The sequence below is a fragment of the Colossoma macropomum genome, unplaced genomic scaffold (genome assembly GCF_904425465.1).
Source record: "Colossoma macropomum unplaced genomic scaffold, Colossoma_macropomum, whole genome shotgun sequence".
NCBI classification, from domain to species: Eukaryota; Metazoa; Chordata; class Actinopteri; order Characiformes; family Serrasalmidae; genus Colossoma; species Colossoma macropomum.
This window is the reverse complement of record NW_023494799.1, coordinates 26,889,051-26,910,170: the sequence shown is the minus strand read 5'-3', so window position 1 is coordinate 26,910,170 and position 21,120 is coordinate 26,889,051. Positions and strand designations below refer to the sequence as shown.

Sequence of the window (21,120 nt, the reverse complement as noted above, 5' to 3'; positions counted from 1 at the left end):
GGCACACAGTGAAACACATTTTAAAACACGTTTTATTACTGAAAACAGAGGCTTCCTCTTCAGCTGACAGAGCTAAGTGACAGCACTGCAGGCTGATGAGGACTAGTTGGCCCAATACCATTTCACCACTTGCTCCTACCACTCAGCCCTTAGCCCTTTTGTGCGTTCACGTCTAGCAGTAGTGTGTCCCTATTTTTGTTGAGATAGAGGGGTAGGGCAAAGTGTGAGGGCTACATGGCCCTCCAAACAGAGGTTTCTCAGAGGCAACACTCCAAACAGAGTTATGAGAAAAAAAGAAAAACCGGCAAGATGGCGGCGCAAGAGACCAAAGAAACTCACAAATGTAAGAATTTTCTCAGTTAAAGTTCACAATAACCATTGTATTATCTTAGTTTAATGTCATTTCAATGTATTATGGTTCTTTTATTCATAACAAGCATAAAAAAAAATTACTAATAGTATGCTGATGTCTCGTAGCTAGCTAGCTAAATTTCCCGTTCCACCTTAAATAGTCCTGCAGTACTGATGCCTGAAGCGCCAAAATGTAACTGCTGCTCCATTTAAGGCGGAACAGGAAAATTCTAACCAGAAGTTGGCGAATAGCTGACTTCAGCTTCACATTACTGAAGAACTAGGGGTCTAATAAATAATTATTGTGTCCCCCCTCTGGGCCAAAAGACAAATGACACCCTTAATTTAACCAAAGCCCTGCAGCGAGGTTGGTGAACTTTACCCTCCTCTGCTATCACTGCAGACTGGCAATGTCACCTACAGAGCACCACTAGTAGTCTGTTAATGAAGTAATGTTCTTTTTTATTTGAGGGTCCCATTTCACAGGGGAAGATTTCAACCACTACCCCCATACCTCAGTTCCCAGGGACAAGGTAACAAGGGCAAGGGGTAAAAATAAGAAATGGGATTGGGCCTTTGTCTTCCTACAGGCGAATCATGTGACAATGTGTTAGTTTGTCAGACAAATATATTTTTACTGTTTCTGGACCTAGCCAACATCAGCTAGAGTAGTAGATCTAGTTAGCGATACTGCCACGTCAATTGCAATGCGCTTATGTTCAAGCACTCATTTTTCATTGTAGCAAAGTGTTATAAAATATACTTACACACAAATACGAGTGAATTCACTACATTTTACAGTCCTGTTTCAGACAAAGTGGTGTGAATTGTTTTCACAGCAGGAGGTTCTCACCCCTCCTCTTTCACCATTCATTGCTCTCTAGCAGCTCAACACAGCAGTGTTAATTAGATAACAGTGTTACGGGGAAAACATTTTATTTGATATCATTTTATATATGAATTTTTGTTCTTTCGGCTTACAGAAAGAGGCTACACAATGATTTCAACGGGCTTGTTTATATGGTTTCTGCACTGTGTGTCGCATAGCTAAAAAGTGCAGTAGAAGCCATTTTGAAGTCTGTTTTTTGCATGTACTTTTAACCTTTTTTGTATATAACAGCATGTCATACAGTGTCAAAAACTACATTAAGCAAGTCTATTTGATAGCACATAATTTGGTTTGAGGCAAGTGTGTGATATAGTTTGCACAATCCATTGCTTGTTAGCTAGATTAGCCTCATAGCACAAGTAAAAAAAGCAAACATGTCTTTGTTCATTAAGTAAATTGTGTTAATTAGATTTTTCGCTAAACTATTTCTTTAATAACTATTTAAACTATTCCTTTATAGAGAATTACTGGTGGGACTCACGTGCAGTATGGCCCGGTGTAGTTTTCAGCACAGAGGCAGGCGTATTTACCAATGCCGCGCAGGCAGGTGCCGCCGTTTGCGCACTGGTGCTGTGCACAGGCGTCCACCTCCACTGCACAGTTCATGCCAGTGTAACCAAACTCGCAGGTGCACTCGTACTGCAGGCCCTGAGTGGTACAGTTTCCATGGTGACAGGGGTTGGAGGCACAAGCATTGGTGCTGATTTCACAGTGCTGGCCCACCCAGTCGGAGGGGCAGGTGCAGGTGAAGAGGTCAAAGAGATCCTCACAGTCACCGCCATTGAGGCATGGGTTGGGTTCACACACTGGCCCACCCGTGCACTCATTGAGAACTGAAGCTGTGGATGTTTTCTGGAACTGCTCCTTCTGCATCTGGGGCAGCCTGACGTCGTCTGGACCATGATACGGCAACACTATTCCACCGATCTCTATGCTACTCAAGCAGCCAATCAGGTTCCAGCCTGGCTTGGTGCCCAGTCCCCCTACAATGATGTCCATGCCCTCTCGGAGGAAGTCCAGGTTGCTGCCTTCAGAGTCAGATGTAATGGGTTCCTCCCCATTGTCCAGCACAAGCATGGTCCATTGAGAAGAGTAAGCCCCAGGTGCAACCATGAAGAGCTGCACGCTATGCCACTTGCCATCAGCTATAGGTCTAGCACTGCGCAGGCTTAGTGTGGAAGAAAAGGAAGTTGAGGGAGAAGAAGTGGATGTGGAAGATGAGGAGGAAGTGGTGGAGGAGGAAGAAAAAGAGGATGAAAAGGAAGGTAAGCTAAACAACTCAAACACTAGCAGGCCATCCTGTACCAACACGTTAACAAAGCCAGAGCCGCTGACGGCGTGGAGTATGGCTGCATTGCGTTTACGAGTGCGAATACTGAAGGAGATGTTGGTGAGGTGGCGGGAGATCAGCCCGTTTCCTCGATACGTTAGCCTGATGTCATTCTGAAAAGTAGCATTTGAAATACCTGTAAGCATAGAAAACATTTTAGGTAAGCTAGCGGTTTACATAGTGCTTCCAAAAAATGGTTCTTCTAACCTATATTACTTAAGATTGCCCTATTTTGAAGTGCCTAGTGAGAAATAAATGGCTATTAATAACAGTCTTAGCTAGTCATTGTGGTTAGCTGCCACAAGGCTAACCATCTTGGATGGCAGCTAATTTAAAGGACACAACACTAAAACTGACATTATAAAGACAGCTGGTGACACTGAACAACGCATTTTTTCTCAGCTTCATTCACCAAAACTTACCTCATGAATTCACCCATGCTAAATGCACACTTGCAGAATGTAAATTAGTGTAATAGAGTTAGCCTGGATTCATCTTAACTGTGAAGTTAATCCAAGTCAAATTGATTTATTACTGTGGGATCATGTGGCTTGACATAGCAGATGGATGTAACTCATAGTTAATCCAAAGCGGGCTAATCCTGACTAGAACAAATCTGTCTGCTAAGAAGGCTAACAAACGACAAACATATTGTCAGATTAAATACTTAATGAACATACAAGGCAAACATATACTCTCTTCATTAGGTCCAAATTCAAAAAGGGGAAAATAGGGAAATGTTGTTTAAAAGAGGAATTCTGGCCTAAAATCAGAGTTTAATCTGTTGTGTTTAAAAGTGTTAGCTTTCTGTAGCACGACACACACCCCTTAGCCCCATCGATTCTTCAGAATTCACCATTTTTTACTTTTACATGTTTTTGTTCATCAATGTTCTTTCGCTAGAATACCCAGCATGCATTATGCTATGACATTACCTAGGAATAATATTGGGAATCACTGTGGTGTCAACAAACCCTGACTGCTAGCCTAGCGACTGATCTATAGGCTTATAAATAAAACCAGGCTAGCCTTAATAACTCTTACTTCAGTTGTTAAACAACTAATAAACACAGCAATTCTGTCCTTATTTTGCACAGAAAAGGGCACCATTTACCTTTTCAGTCAGAGAAAATGAGCCAATCTGAGTTAAGGTATCTACATAGCTGGGTAAGCTATCTTGCTAATTTTATCATTCTAGCTTGTTTTCCTTATCTGAGAAGTCATTTCTGTCTATAATCTATTCTCTCAATTGTAATGATTACATTACTACACATCCTAGTAGTAAAGTTAGTTATCTGGCATCCTTCTGCATTCAACAACTAACAAATAAGTAAATAAGTAAGTAAATAAATACATTCAAAAGCAGAACCCCCCTTAAAAAACTGAAGTAGTTTTTCAAAAGAAATATCTTTAGAAGATGGTTATAATAATAAGCACAAAGCTTTCAACTACCTTTGTTCTGACAGCAGTGATAATTTAGAAAATAGAAAAGGGCTGATATAAACTGACTGTAAAACTAGTAAACTGACTGAACCAGTAACTTTCTCTACCTGTTTCTTCCCGTCAACAATTTGAAAGAAAAATGCAAAACATGCAGTTCCACTTACATTCATAGCCCTGACTAACGGTCCTGCACTCTGCTTGGGCAAGGCAGGGGGAAAGCTCACACCAGTGAATGTCCTCACAGTGCCGGCCAGAGGTACTGGGGGGACAGGCACAGGTGAAATCATCCCACACCGAGAAACACATACCACCGTTCTGACAGGGGTTTTTCTGTGGATGAGAAAAAGAAAATGGATGAACTAACATACTTGTGTTCATTGTTACAGATTACAGTGTGCAGACTACATAAGCAAGTCCATTTGAGATTATTGAAGAATAGTTTGAGGCATATGATGTCTTAAGCACGCAGGTGCTAACTGGTGGGGTATAAGCTTCAATTACTTGTTAGCTACATCAGCCTTGAAGCAAACTTCAATTGCAACCATTTCTTGCCCCAACTAGACCTAATCCAGCTCAGGAGGGGACTGATGATCAGTTGAAGAGCTGAATCAGATGTGTTGAAGCAGCAAACAGCTAAAACTGTGCAGAGCAATTGGCCCCCAGAAGCAGAACTAATAAACACTATGAGGTTAATCTAATGATTACTATTAAGTAAAAGCTCATGGCATATGACTTGTCACTTACCACACAGTAGTCATCCCCAATGCAGCCTTCAGAAACATTAACCAGATGCTCTGGACTGTATGACTTCACAAGAGTGCTCAATGGGAAGAACAGCAGCGGCTTGTCATTGAGACGAAGGTCCTGAATGCAGCCTTTAAAGGGTCCACCAAATACAGTTAAGGCATGTATGTCACCCATGCCAGCAACATAAACCTTGTCCCCAGCATGAACATGAACAGGGCGGACTGCCAAAGGCCCGGACACAAGGTCAGATTCCAGCAGGATCATCTGGCCCTGCTCAATAGCTAAGCTAACAAAGTGGATATCACCATCACTAACAGTGTTCCTGCCCTCAATGCTTGGGGAGTTGTCGACCTGCGCTTTGAGTCGTCCTTGCTCCAGCCACACATGAAGGTACCGGCTGGTACTGTTGGTCAGCGCCAGAAGCAAGCCCGACTCTCGTCGTGTACGAAGGAACATGGAGAGGGTGATGATGGTTGGATCAGGCTCATCGCTAACAGTGAAGACAGCGTAACTCAAAGAGTTTTCCTGGCCAAACCTGGCAGGGATGTACTCTGTTGGACAAAGGAAAGAGACTTGAAACAAAATGTTTCAGGTTCATTCACCTCTGATATTTACAATATAAATAAAACTTAGGCTGCATTTCTGTCCTCCCACCTACGAACTTCAATTAGGAAAACATTCAAGTGCAGGAAAGGCCTTGTCCTTTATTAGCAATTATAGGCGAGGCTTGCCATTGTGCCAAAAAATACACCAGTGAATAATCCATCAGTTCCAGGGAATCCAGAGAAATTTCTCTGCATAATGGGCAAGGCTGAAAACCACAACTGAATCCCTGTGACCTTCAAAACCCTGAGATGGCACTGCATTAAAAACTGGCATGTTTCTGTGATGGATATCATCACATGGGCTTGGGAAAACTTTGACTAACACAAATGCAGATTAAGGCATGCCCATGTTTATTTCAACAAGACAATGCCAAGCCAATTCCATATGTGTTACAATAGCATGACTGAGCGTGAGTGCTAGACTGGCCTGACTGCAGTCCAGATCTGTCTCCCATTGAAAACAAGTGGCGCATTATAAAGCGCAAAATATGACGAAGGCCCTGTAGCAAAAACTTGCATTACCGGAAAATGGCAAATCAAATCAAGACTGATTGGTGTGTTCAGGCCCCAAACAATTAATAAGTGCTGTTAAAATAAAATGTGATGTAACACAGTGGAATGTGTTACAGGCATCACACTTGGAATTAGTGTATATTTACCAGAAAAAAACGATAACATTCGTAAGGCAAAACATCACAAATACTGTTTTTGTACAAGTGAAACAGAATTTACTGCTTTCTGTTTTCATTAGCATTTGTCACATGCTGTCCCAATTTTTTTGGACCTGCAGTTTGTACTTTGACATCAATACTGGATGCAAAAAGCAAATGGTGGAAAACTGCATGATGCTTTAGGCCAGTAGTTTCCAACAGTGGTACTGGGGTACCCTGGCAAAGATTAGTGTTTTCCCTACTCTAGCACACCTTCCACTCAGGAAAAGCTTAGTATTTAGTTGAAAGTGTATATAAGCAATGAAAATACTAAAATATGCAGAGCAGGTGTTCTCCAGGACCAGGGTCAGGAACCACCACTTCAGTCCTAGGTAGTCCACACTGCACATTTTAGTGTTTTCCCTGCCCTAACACAACCATTCTAATCTCATAAAGAGCTTGTTAATTAAGTAATGAGGTTAGTAAGTGTGATCAGAGGTACTCCAGGACCATGATTGGGAAATACTGCTTTTATATTATACACCTGAACATAGAAGGGTGCTCCAGAGTGTATGCAATTGGTAACTTGTTTGTTAACAAGCCTGTAGATGACAGAAGAAAAAGATAAAACTAGTTATGTATCATCCTACAATGTTATCAGACTGCAAATTTGCAGCTTACCGTCAGTGCAGTTGTATCCTTCATACGGCCGCTGGCACTTGCACTGGTATCCTTGCCACAGATTAATACACTCGCCTTGATTTTCACATGGAACATCCAGGCAGCGGTTACGGTGATCGCAGCCATGCGTGACATTCACAGCTGAAGAAATTAGCCAGTCCTCTGGCACCATCAGCTGCGAGTCCACATACAGGTCCCTCATGCAGCCGATAAAGAAACCAGAAAAGCCTCCATCTGCCAGGCCTCCGATCAAGGTGCTCAGCAAGGCTGACTCCAGCACCAAAGGTCCAGTCTCCACCTGAGCTGCTGCCCCACAATATTCACCTTGGCAGGGTTCCAGGAGCTGGAGGAACACTGTACCTTCAGCTAGCATGGCCTCCACTGTGTGCCACTCACCATCCGCCACATTCTGAGGTAGCTTCAGAGCCCAGACAGGGCCTTCTCCTTGGGAGTCTGTTCTTAAGCTTAGCCGCAAGCGGCCATGCAGCAGCTCCAGGGTGAGCAGCGGTCCTTCAGCGCCTCGCTGGAAGAGCACAGAGTTGCTCAGAACTGTCCGGAAGCTCAGGGTGATGTTGGAGGAGTAGTCCAGAAGTGGAGTCTGCAAGCTCAAGTAACCCCCAAAGGACTCAAAGGAAAAGGCGGTGCTGGTCTGGCAGTGTGAGCCAGTGTAGCCGGGCAGGCAGGAGCAGCTATAGCCGTGCAGGCCCTCGCTCAGGAAGGGCCTACAGGCTGCCCCATTCAGGCACTCGTGGCCCTCACAGCCCACCAATGGCTCACTGCAGTTCTGGCCTCCATACAGGATGCCATCCTTGCTCTCTAATGGGCAGATGCAGATGTAGCTGCCAAGAGTGTCTTTGCACAAGCCTCCATTATGACACGGAGCAGAAGCACAATCGTCAATGTCCTCTTCACACAAGGCACCTAAAGGGGTACGATAGAGTTATGGAGAGTATAGTTATAAAATAAGTGAAGTTTGGAGGGAAGACCACACATGAAGCTTCTCCTCCCTGCTACACTATATAGACAAAAGTACTGGGACACCCCTCCTAATTATTAAGTTTAGCCACACCAATTGCTAACAGGGGTGAATAGTGTAAAGCACATGCCAGGAGAACATTACCTGCCTGACTGCACTGTGCCAAGTATAAAGTTTGGTGGAGGAGGGATAATGCTATGGGGTTGTTTTTCAGGGGTTGGCCTAGGCCCTTTAGTTCCAGTGGAGGGAAATCTTAATACTTCAGCATACAAAGACATTTTTGACAATTCTATGCTTTATGAGGAGAGTTTGGGGAAGACCCTTTTCTGTTCCAGCCTGACTGAGCCCCAGTGCACAAAGCAAGGTCTATTAAGGCATGGCTGGGTGAGTTTGGTGTGGAAAAACTTGACTGGCCCACACAGAGCCCTGACCTCAACCCCATCAAACACCCTTGGGATGAACTAGAATGAGTGAGCTGCGAGCCAGGCCCTCTTGTCCAACATCAGTGTCTGACCTCACAAATCCTCTTCTGGATGAATAAGATAAAATTCCCACGCACACGCCAAAATTTTGTAGAAAGCTTCCGAGAAGAGTGGAAGCTGCTATAGCTGCAAAAAATTAACTTAGTCCTCGGCCTCATCAACAATCAACAGTTTAATCGTGCAGAAATTTTGAAAGATTTCCCTTTCTAGCGGAAGCTGTCCAAAATTCCAGCTCAGCTCTTTTCTCAACAGTTCTCTCCCCTCCTACAGTCATACCGTTTGGTCTCGGTTTCATGTTGAAGTTGACCACATAAACATAAACCCTCTGAAGACAGCATGTCATTTTTAATTCATTATTTCCCAGAGGACAGCTGGGAAATTTGCATCATGCTCTTAAAAATGTTAATTTCAATCTAACCATGACCTAAATAGGATCCAGTATCTTCTCAATATCTCAGATTCTCCACTCAACATGTTCCAGACTGATTCACTGATTTGGCTCAGTGAGGATTTATTTCCCTTTATTTCTGCTTGTGTGGGAATGGATATCAATTTGGCCCTGCTGATGCCGAGGATAATGTGGGCATCTGTCAGTTGGTCGTTCCTCAAGCGGACAGTCACGCAAAGCTGGCTTCATAATGCCCAAATTCTTGTGTCACTGCTGCTGCCAGAGCTTGGCAGAGCTTCGGGATTATTAAATTTAATCGGTATGCCCACAGTTTGAATCACGTCCACGATGACTAGCATGTCATCACGTTAATATGAAATACAAATAAATAAAGAAATACCGATCTAAACAAGCAAAAAGCAACTATTTGTTACATGATGCTACACAAAAAGATGTTTGAGGAATTCAAATCTTTAACATAAGCAATAAGACTTCCCCAGAACCTTTCGACGGATCCGCATAGCAAAACATACGTATGATAGTACTGCTAATATAACTATTCTATAGCACAAATTAACCTCATACCACACATCTACTTCACAAAACACTAAACAGCTACCTAATATTTTTGTTTTGGCTAACTTACACAAGAGTTGAGAGAGACGGAGACATTACCTGAACTAAGTAAGAGGGCACTCCAAACCCAAATGATGTCTGTCCTCATAATGCTACAGATACTCTAACCGGTCACCAAACTTTCCTGCAGTCGCTTGACTCTGGGCACATATCCATATTTCTTATTGGCCATCCCAGTGAGTAGCCTTCACTGCTTCATGATGTACAGCTCCAGTCAAAGCCAGCGCCTTAAGGATTATCTTAATGCTAGTTGAGCATCTTACAACAGCAAGACCCAATTATAGACTGCGCCTCCGAACCACTTCTTAAGCTGTCTACCTGATCTGCCTCTTGCAGTGAGAGTGGCTGAACAGAAAGCGAGGGAACAGTTGGTTTTGTAACTCGCTGATTGGCCTCAAAACCTCAATCTGGTGCGGGCCTGTGTAGCCTATATTGGGTGAATCGTGCCGAAAGATCTATTTTATAGCATGTACTACCTTAAAGTTTCATTAGTCGATTTATTTATTTTCTTACTAGTGCAAATAACCTTGGACAAAAGTAGAACATGATTAAAAATAAATTGTTTTAGCAATGGCATCATGTGCCTGAGAAACCCCCATTTGGAAAACTGATTGGTGTACACAACAATTTAAGATGTTTGAAGACATGGCAAGAATGGCCTTCTCAGCTGCCATTAGCCATGTTTACATGCAGCCTGAAAATCTGTTAATAATCCGGCTAATAGCTCAATCGGAACATCATACGTCCATGTAAACACCTCAAACGGAATAGACTATCGGAATACAATTTATATCCGATTGAACAAGGTGGATAATCCTGTAAATAATTACCTGTGAATCCTTGCGGACACCTACATACATATCCAGCAGCGTGCCTGTGGTCATAGCGGTCAGGCAGCAGGTTCTCTGTCCCATAGTGTTTCTCCCAGGAGCGCTCGATGCAGATGGCTCCGTTTAAACAGGGACCACTGCCACATTCATTCACATCCAGCTCACAGTGATGGCCTTCAAAGCCTGCAACAGAGAGGACCATTACATAGTCTAATTGTATTATATATGCTTATTGTAATAAGCAAATAAATTGAATACTTGTGTTACTTCAAAATAATTAAAAAAGACACATTTCAAAAAGACTTGTTTATGTGGTTTCTGACACTGTATATGATACTGGTATCTATAACGATGGACAAAAGTACAAACAGTTCAGTATGGCTGCTACGACTGTTTTTAGTTATTCGACATACTTTTGTGCATTTTAGGTAACAGTATTTCATACAGTGTCAGAAACCGCATAAGCAAAATCCAAGACCTGAGGACTGTCATCACCCTCAGGCTACTTTACTTCATTTAGCATTGATGTTTTACTCATATTACATTCTTTACAGGTTAAATTTGAAACAGTAATGAATCAATGAATAAATAAATAATGCATATGATCTCTAATTAATTTATTAATGCAAAAAATCTTTGACATCATCAAGATGCACCTACTTGCCTTTGTGACTTTTACTTTAGCTGGGCTTACCTGGCCAACATTTGCAGGTGTAGTTCCTCCCCTCTTCCTGACAGAGGGCGCCATTGAGGCAGGGCTCATCCCAGCATGGTGGAAGAGGCACCTCACAGTACAAGCCAGCGAAACCGCTCTGGGAGCAATCACAGCTGTAGCTGCAAGAACAGGTTACAAACTGTGAAATAACACACGTTTCTCAAGTGCATGTGCAGTTACTGTAAATATGAATTATTTCTAAGAGCATCTGATTTTAATGCCTATCTGGGCTCCTTTTTTCACATATTCAAAATTAATTAAAGCAATGAACTGGTGAAAAATTAAATTTACCTCAGATAAAAACAATTAGCCAAAGCATGTTTTCTCCTTTAGTGTGGCACTGTGTCTGTCATGTAGATAACAAGCACAACTGCTGGAAATGCTTGATGTGAGTAGTTTAATGTGAAATGCTGTGTTGTACAAAAACATACTGAGTCAGAAGTGTTTACAGTGGTGGTGATGGGAACCAGACGTCTGAAGTGTCGAACACTTCTAAAAGCTCCTTCACAGAAAGTTACTACATGAAATGGTTATGGATACGCTATGAAGGCTATGAAGAGGGGCTGACATACACGTCATCTGCCTCTCATCATGTGTCCGTCTACATTTTGTGTGAAACTGACCAATGGACACTCAGGAAATCACTAAGGACTGACTCATCACATCAGAAACCCTTCATTCTTCATTCACTTGACATTAGAGACACATGAAATGGTGTACAAAGAGTTCACAGCCTCTGAATTTGCTGCAATGGTTTTGGAAAGTAGCAACTAAGATAACAGAGCATTTGATATGAAACGTATGGGCGTCGTTTTATATGCAAGTCAAAGGCAAATTCATGAAGACATGCATAAATCGAGAAAATGCCCTTAGAGCCCAGGGGGTTAAAAAAACACTGTAGGCCAAAAACTCTCTCTAAACGATCATAAAATGAGGCCTCAGGCGTCAGGCAATGTGCTCATAACCAATTCAGGTAAAAACAGTTTATCAAGTACCTTTTAAAGACGTTAAATTCTTCAGCTGTCTGGTTCCTATCACCACCACTGTGAACGATTCTGACTCTCTAAAATGGAGCATTTCACGTCAGACCACTGACTGTTTACACTTCAACATAATGAATTTAGCAGAAATTCTGAAAATTCAGCAGGAAACAATAAAAATCCTACCTATCGATTCCGTCAATGCACAAAGCTCCGTTCTGGCACAGGTGGTCTGTGCAGTCATCAATGTTGATCTCACAGATGCTTCCCTGGAAACCAGCCGGACAGGTGCATGAGAAGCTGTTAATGTGGTCGTGGCAGCTACCGCCATGAAGACATGGCTGGGACTGACACTCATCAATCTGCACCTCACAGCTAGCACCTGCAATCACAATATCAGGGAAAAGATCATTTAGCGACAGCCTGAACATGCCATGTGGAATGATACCAGACTCATAACAAGAAAGCCAGAAAAGAGTTGCTCCAGTTTCATGTACTAGATATGACAGTGATGTGGCAAAGATGTTGGCATGGCTTCTCTTTGAAAAGAAATGTTTTCTGGTTTTATGCTTAACATTTTTCATTAAATTCCTGAAACAGGTTGCTTGGATCAAATCCGAATAGGCCTACGACTTTATGGAAACACTTTAAATATATGTACTAATAGGTAAGTGCTGAATAATACTTCCAGCACTGTAGGGAGAATGCTGTTGTTTGAGCTTGACCCTGTGCAAACCAGTAATCAACTGTTCGCAGCAGTAATGTAATACCACAGTTCCACCACTAGAGGGCAGAGGAATCTTTGAAAAGAGGTACTTTTATTAGAACAGTCAAAGCAGATAGGCCACTTTCGTCAGCTGCTCTTACTGGCCACGTAAACACCTGCCTTGTAGGTCCACCTTGGTGATGTGCAGTAAGAGGCTGCTCCTCTAAATCTATCTGGGCTGTGTTGAGAATGGTCCACCAGTCAGATAATACTCAAATAACTGTTGTGGAGTAGCCACTCTTTGAGCAGTACTTTCATATATACACTACTATTCAGATGTTTGGACTTGTCATATTAATATTTTCTGATTATTTTATTCAGCAATGACATACAGTATGGACTGAAATATTAGAAATCAGAGGGTGTTTATACAGGTTTAGACCATATTTCTGGGAAACACAGTTAATGATGATGATACACTGTATACTTGTCAAGATATCTGCCTTGATATTTGATCAACACCTTTGCAATTTGAAGATTCCTGAATGTTAGTTTTATTATTATTTTATTTTATAGATATTATTTTATAATTACAATAACTAATAATCTGCAGCTTACACAAACATCATATTATTTAAAAAAAGTTTTATTTACTAAAAGCAGTGATTTCAAATATACACACCTTATTTGCCTACATAAAATCATTAAAGAGTGAAAAAGGTAATGCATTAAACTCGATTCAAAATTGTTCATCATTTCCACACGAATAAAACCTATTACATCAGGCATTTTTATTGCCAAAAAGTAAGTAAACTGAAAGACAAAATTGTCTTTATGTAGTTTATTCATTTAGAAATTGTGACCATCATTAATACAGAATTTCACCCATTTTTAAGAATTTCTGCATAATTCAATCACTAAAATGCAAACAAAAGTCATTGATGTGAAAAATATCTTCCTAGAGAAACTTTTAGAATTGTTCAGAATTGTTCACAGTGAGGTGAGGGGAACCAGACATCTGAAGAGTTCAATGCCTTTAAAAGCACCCTCACAGAAAGTTATTACACCAAATTATTAGGAATTTGTCACCTGATGTCTGTTTCACCATAGTTTAGTTTTGTGATAAGGTTTCAGCCTAAAACACATTTTTAAATTCATTCATAGTGGAGAGGTACATGTAGGGCTTTGTAATGCAAAAGAACACTTATTTACCACTATTTTACCATTGTTATAAAAACTGTACATGTAAATGTACAAATACATCTAAAAACTGAAAAGACACATGTAGGTTCACTGGTCCTTTAGGATAGTAAATGACAGGGGTTGCGACGTCTACAACACAAACATAACCATTATATTTACAATCCAAAGCCATCATTTGTCTTCTGTGTTGTTCATATATAAAATTGTGTAACATCTGAAAAAAATATATATAAAATATATTTCTAATAAATATATTATCCGCCACAACTGTTGGCACTCCTAGAAATTCTTGAGTGAAATTCTTGAGTGCAAGTTCACCTGTGTGATTAGGAACACTTAAATGGTCAGCCACTTCCTGTTTCTCTGGAGAATATATATGAGATGAAACACAGGCCAAATTCCCTCAGTTATCCATCACTATGAGAAAGACCACAGAATACAGCAATGATGTACAACAAAAGGTTGTTGAGCTGCACAAATCAGGAAATGGCTACAAGAAAATAACAAAATAGTTGAAAATGCCCTTTTCCACTATCAGAGCAATAATTAAGAAGTTTAAAACTACTGGAGATGTGAAGAATCTGCTGGGAAGAGGACGCATGTCTGTACTAACCTTATGTACATTGAGGAGGACAGACAAAGAATTTCCAAGGATCACAGATGGGGAATTGCAGACATTAGTTAGGTCTTTGGTCAGAATGTCTCCCAAACCACAATCAAACACCACCTCTATCACCATAAGTTGTTTGGGGTGGTTGCCAGACGTATGCCTCTGCTGTAAAGGATCAAAAACTCAAGCGTCTACAGTTTACTAAACACTACTGGAATTTTCACTGGGACTGTGTTTTATGAACAGATAAGGTTTTTGGCAGCAAACACCAGAGGTGAGTTTGGCGTAGACACAAAGATAGCCATGCAGAAAAGCACCCTCCCCTTTGTGAAGTGTGGTGGTGGATCTGTGATACTGTGGGGCTGTTTTCCTTCCAAAGGACCTGGACAGTTTATTCAGATACACAGCATCACAGACTTCATCAAGTACCAGCAGAAATAAAATTAAAATCTGACTGCCTCAGCCAGGAAGCGTAAACTGGGCCATAGTTTGGATCTTCCAGCAGGGCAATGAACCAAAGTACACATCAAAATCAACACAAAAATGGTTTACTGACCACATAATTAAGGTTTTGCCATGGCCACCCCAGTCCCCTGACCTAAACCCCATAGAAAACCTGTAGAATAAGCTGAAGAGGAGAGTCCACAAATGTGGACCTTGGAATCTGAAGGATCTGGAGAGGTTCTGTTCTGTATGGAGAAATGGTCTCAGATCCTCAGATCCTGTAAATGTGTAAATGTACGACTCCTGGTTCCTATCACCACCACCATAAAGAAATCTGAGTGAGTACGTTTCTCTACATTGAGTCATTTTACACCAAACCACTCTAAAAAACATATAGCTCATAAACTGAATTATGCCGAAAAAAAAAAAATCAGTGGAATTCCCTTTATGCCGCCCCACTCAGTCCAGTGAAGAGTGTATCCCTCCACCTCACCTGTGTATCCTGGTCTGCAGATGCAGACGTAGCGTCCGATCTTGTCCAGGCAGGTTGCTCCGTTCATGCAGGGTTGCGAGATGCACTCGTTCACCTCAATTTCGCAGCGCTTACCCTGGAAGCCTGGCACGCAAAAGCAGGAGGGGCCGTGCGGGCCGGTCCGGCAGAGGGCACGGTTACGGCAGGGGTTTGGCATGCACTGGTCTGTCTCTCTCTGGCACTGGGGGCCGGTATAGCCCGGTTGACACAGGCAGACATAGCCCGGGTCCCTGTGGGCCACAGCCAGGCAGCGGGGGCTCTCTCCGCACAGCGTATGGGCACATAGCTGGGCACTGGACTTACAGGCCTGGTCAGACAGGCCTGGCCAGCAGCTGCAGGCTAACTCCCCAGGCCGGCCACCGGTGGACTGGCAGGTAGCGTTACTCTGACAGATGGGGAGGTGACAGAGGGCATTGGAGGCACAGCTCTCACTGGACAGCACCGCAGCTGAAGACAGGCACTGACACAGAAATGTGGAGGGGTCATCCCGGCACTCAGCCCCGTTCTGGCAGGGTTTAGACAGGCAAAGGGAGGAGGCCTTTAGTGGTGCTGCACCTGAAAACAGTAATAGAGATGGAATGAAGAAAGAATAAAATCCCACAGCACAGTAGAAAACTGCAAGGCCTGTCATGATTAAACAAACTTGATTACTCTATCTAATTGCCTATATCTTATATTTTCTAAGATAATATTTTTTGTAGCAGAAATTGTTATAATTCATTTTTATATGACCATTCTCCAAGCTCTCTTAATCCCACAGAATTAAACAAGATGCTTTGGTGAGTATTGTATAATTAAAAATGATATATGCAAATGAGCTCTGTCCTGAGTGGCTGTCTTGTATTGTGCCTTGTTAAAAAGCAGTCCAAGCTGAAACACTCCTTATAACTTCAGCATGAATTGGCAGGGCTAAACTCACATACACAGTCGAATGCACAAGGTCAAATTACATGTAATGTTGACCCTCCAGGAAGGTGATCTTGCAATCAGGAAAATTTCATGCAAATTTAACCAATCCTTGCAGTATTTGCCAGAGTTTGCAATTTTGCCCAATCATGGCATTACTAACACACTCAACATGTAAATCTTTAAAGTGTTTTCAAAATGAAGCCACATATAGATGGAGCGTCTGATATCTGAGCTAAGCTGGCCACAATCAAAATTTTGTCCATTCCATGATTGCCTGTCTGCATGTCCATGGGAATGCTGCTCAGTGCCTTTTGCAAGTGGTTCCCCGCGCTATGTGCCATATCTGAGCTGTTCATAGCAATTTAGATACACTGTGAACTGTGTTGATTGGTGCAAATTGAGTTCATATTAGTTGTCATAGTGTCACTGGAAGCTCCAACTACTGTATTAAATACATTTCCTCAGACTTCCTGATGCATTAAAATGTGCAGAAAAGTGTTCTCTGTAGAGGATGTGTTAACTTGATTTCACTTAGAAAATCAACACCACGTCATTTGACAAACTTTTGCATGCAGCAGTAAATGCACTGGTTGAATTTCACAGGGTAGGTGAGGTTTTCTGGATGGTTTTACTGTTTAGTTAAGACCAATTTTTTCACTTTCTTAACTCAGATTATTCGAGTAAAGCCAAAATAATCAGTAGATTAACTGATTAATAATGACATCTTTTAAGAAGTACATGTTAAAATGCTCAAGTTTACAATTTCCACACATTGTCCAGTGGTCAGTCGACAGTCCTTCACAAGGCAATGCTCACTCGCCTGCACATGAAATGCTGCCTGGTGCCTCTGCTTTGTCTTTGGAGTGCTTTATTTTTGTTACGATGTCATTTTGTCTGTAAGTAAGCAACAGTAGAAACCCAAATCAGTGGTGAGGGCACTTGAAGGCCCCAGGAGGGCAGCATCTGCATCGGTTGTTGAGTGAAATGAGCTGGGATGAGAGCTTATCAGGATTTGTACAGAGATCTGAGCTGCTTGTGTGAATTTAAATAACCAACTGCTCTGATTTCAAGCCTAGGTAAGAGCCACTGACATCATCTCCCAGCTGAAGCATCTAATGTAGAGGCCATTGACATTCCCTGATGAACAGGACAATCAAGTTACATATATTTACAAGTTAAATAAAACCATTTCTCAATATCTTAAGGACCACCTTGGCTCTACTGGATCTGTTGTCTTTATTTGTGAGCGTTTTTGAAATATGTCTTTTTAGAATAAAAGCTTTTGCAAGAATAATTTTTGAAAATGCTGAAAAGCTTCTTAAAGAAAAGGTTTTTAAAGGGTTCATTATTAAAGGCAGTGGTTGGTGTGTGTGTATGTATATATATATATATATATATGTATGTATATATGGGTTAGCTGTGGCGCAGTTAGCCAGTTAGCTGCTCAGTGGCTCATTGTGCGGCCTGTCAGCGGTCGTGCTGTTGTCGTGTTATCGCTGAGAGAAACGCCGCTCTCGCGCTGAAAGGCTCCTTTCACGTCCCGCGAGCCCCACAAGGACATTTGCAAACTTCAGCGTCTCAACAAAGCGTCAGATCTGTCGCCATGGCAACCGATTCCACGCTTCCCGCGCTGAATTGCCCGGGTTGCTATGGTGACGGGTCGCGGACATAAGTCAGTCATTACGGGGGGCGTTTATCACTCTATTGAGCGGCCTCTGTCCTCTGTTATTTTACTGAGCAGCGAGACGGAGCAAATGGCACTAGCGGTGATGGTGATGATGACGGTTTTGTGGTGGAGGACGAGCTTTCTTTGTATGAATTGCCCTCATTTGCGGCCCATGTTTTTAAAGGACAGCTTTACCGAAAACCGAAATTTACTTCTCAACCACTGGGACCACACGTGGGCCGCAGAGCACCCTTTGGTGGGCCAATGCTCATAGTCCATAGTGGGCTGGTGATGGCGATTTGTCATAAAAATTAGTGAAAAAATAATTGCCAGAAAAGTTTCTTTTAAGTTCTGCCCTGGAGCTACAAGGCTAATGTAATAATGATGTATGGAAGTCTACGTCACCCAAAATCGTATGTCACCCATATACAGACGTTTGGGCACCTCTAGTCAAAGGACATGTTGTGTTAATTTTTCTAAGTTTAAATAAGTACAAATCCTTACAGAGAACACACTACATTGTAATACACAATTACTGTTTATCTTCTGTATTTAACATAGTGGAAAAAATATTTCCAATATGTTAAACTCAGCAAATAAGTAGAAACTGTGCATCAAACTTTGCAGATACTTAAGTTTGTTCCCCGTAGATGTGACTTATTTTTCCTTAGAAAATCAACAAAACGTCATTTGACCAGGGGTGTTCAAACTTATGCATATGACTGTAGACTATTATTATATTATAATGTAAATACAACAAATCTGTCTTATATGCTATGTAAGTAAGGATATTAATATACTTTTATTCCTACTCTCTCATACTTTACTCTATTTTTTTGTATGCCCAATTTATGTTTTTTTATTCCTATTCTTATTTCTGTGTAATATCTGTAAGTTTATGTGCAATTATCTATCTCTATCTGTCTCTTAGCTCCAGTACAAATCTAAAGAAGCTAACTTGGCACACCAAACATGTATTAACTGACTAACTTTAATTTCAACCTTACAGCATTTGTCGAGCAGGGATGATCAAAATCATAATCATTTATAATATATCCTCCTTATTCAACAGGCTTCAATGTCCCCCAACCCACAACTCCCTTAATACCTAAACTTCAGCTGCCACTCCTGAGGAGGAGCAATGCAGGACTTCAGGGAGTCTTTATGTACCTCATAATTGGGTTAACAATTCTCATTTTACATGGAGTGCAATAATGTCACCTGGGGTTTTAACCACCAAGCTCAGGATTCTTGTTACTTTAGTCACAAATTCAACAAGTGAAATTGTTTGCCTTCAGTCCACTTGACTTTCTCAATGTCAATGATATGCAAAGGAGCAAATTTCAACAGTTTGGGCGAGACCCTGACAGAAAGCTGTCTGTCATGAGAGCACTTTAAGTGCACTTTCAAACTCTTTTGCAAAGAATACATTAGGAAATGTGCTTGAACAGTAAATCAAAGTCTGGGCACATGACCACTCAGTCGAGACCATCTGTCATGCATCTTTACAGAACTCTGTGCTCTTCAAATGTTCTTTAGTATAAGGAATTGTTCTATTTAAAACCATGAGTTCTATATAGAACCATCCATTTCATGCTTAAACGGTTCTTTGCATGGTGAAATGGTTCCTCAGATTGATGGAGAATGTGTCTTATATGGTTCTATATAGCACAAAAAAGGGTTCTTCTATTGTGATAAGCTAGACATACACTCTTTTAAAAAATGGTTCTTCAATGGTTCTTTACTAGGGCTATTCCATGCTTAAATGGTTCTTTCCACATACAACACACTCTCTACCAAGCTGAAGCCAATCAAACCTATAGAAGCCATTACGTGTTTCTGTTGGTTCCAAAAACAGTTGGTTTTGTAATGTGTATTGATTTTTGTAATGGGTTGATATCACAATGTAATCCTAATGCTTTAACAAGTCATGCATCTGTCATACACCTTTACAGCACTCATATTACATTATATGGCATCCAAAACAGGGACAGGGAAGGCCTTGGAATGCAACGGCAAGCACACATCATAGCTCACAGCATCAATTTAGAATCATTCAGATTTAAAGAGAAGTACAATCATCAATCCTGGGATTATGTACACCAGCTGTATGACTTCACAGACATTAACTTAAAAGGAAACCATCTAGAAACTCCATTTGGAGGCCTTTTAGAACCTGTTTTGCCTTATAGAACCCATTTCACAGAGGTACTTTATGAAAGAAAACATACAGTTGTATTTCCTCCTATAGCAGGCTTCTATAGCAGTTCCAGTGAAACACTCTACACATTTGGTTGGGATTTCCATAAGACCCACTTAGTCTAGACCACCTCACAGCATGACCCTGGGCCACAAGGCCTTGGTGACGGGGGGTTGGGGCTAAACCCAAAGTGTTAGTTTGTCTAGCCATATGGACAACTTGACAGCACATCTTAAATCTACACAGGACCATAATGGTAAGACTGGATTTAGCATTAAGGAACCACAACACCATTCACTCCAATATACACGGAGGGACAATGTAATAAACTCATAACACAGACAGACAGACAGGTTTCAAAGCCTGAACAACAGTTGTTGTTTTTGATGTAAGACATCAAAGTTTCCTTTTAAAAATGTGTAGAGTTTCTAAGTCTTTGAAGACTAGCCTTTTATGTTTTCGAGCGCTATTCTGACCCCGTCTCTGTCTGACTTTCTTTCTCCTCGTCTGTCTCTCGCCACATCGTGATCACGCATTACAGACTCAGTGCAACACTTCACCGTTAGAGCTGCATTTAGGCTGATTAACTGAAGCCCACCTCATTTTTTTTCATATTTAGGTTGAAAAAGGTGAGATTATGCACTAAACTAAGCCTAAATACAATGCACCACAATTACAGCAATAATAACTAATAATAATAATAATAAATCAAACAAAAGTAAACGTAATAATAATAATAATAAGAAGAAGAATAGTAATAATAATGTAAGAAAAACGTAATAATAACAACAACAACAACAATAATAATTATAATAATAATGGCAGTGCAATAACTTTATCCTATGTCTTGTAGCATTTTTGTTTTTAAAAAGTGTATTAATAAATAAATAAATAATTCAACAGGTGCACGAGCTGCCAAGTAAACTCGTGCTGTACAACAGGCCACAAACAGGCTACTCACGTTGTGTCCAGTGCGCAATAAGGATGAGAATCGCTAATGAGTTAACGCTCCTTGCTCGCACAGAAGCAGAGCCCATGTTGAGCAGTCATGGTGTTTGTGGTTTAGCTGGTTTGATCATGGTGCTCTTGGCTCCAGCAGCAGCTTCTCCTCGCTGTGCACGCTCTCCTCCAGCAGCCTCTTCTGAAC

At 41.4% G+C, this 21,120-nt stretch overlaps 1 protein-coding gene across 1 annotated transcript in view; it reads right to left on the bottom strand.

Moving 5' to 3' along the window:
* The window catches only part of crb1 (crumbs cell polarity complex component 1), a 34,475-nt gene extending 13,465 nt beyond the window's left edge, over positions 1-21,010 (bottom strand). Inside the window, exons 1-9 of the mRNA XM_036586725.1 lie at positions 20,935-21,010; positions 15,160-15,753; positions 11,890-12,085; positions 10,703-10,842; positions 10,009-10,191; positions 6,697-7,617; positions 4,758-5,311; positions 4,178-4,343; positions 1,722-2,706 (exon numbers count right to left, since the gene is read on the bottom strand). Coding sequence (XP_036442618.1) covers positions 1,722-2,706; positions 4,178-4,343; positions 4,758-5,311; positions 6,697-7,617; positions 10,009-10,191; positions 10,703-10,842; positions 11,890-12,085; positions 15,160-15,753; positions 20,935-21,010 — 3,815 coding nt within the window. The remainder of the gene's footprint in view (positions 1-1,721; positions 2,707-4,177; positions 4,344-4,757; positions 5,312-6,696; positions 7,618-10,008; positions 10,192-10,702; positions 10,843-11,889; positions 12,086-15,159; positions 15,754-20,934) is intronic.
* Between the last annotated feature and the right edge of the window lie 110 nt (positions 21,011-21,120).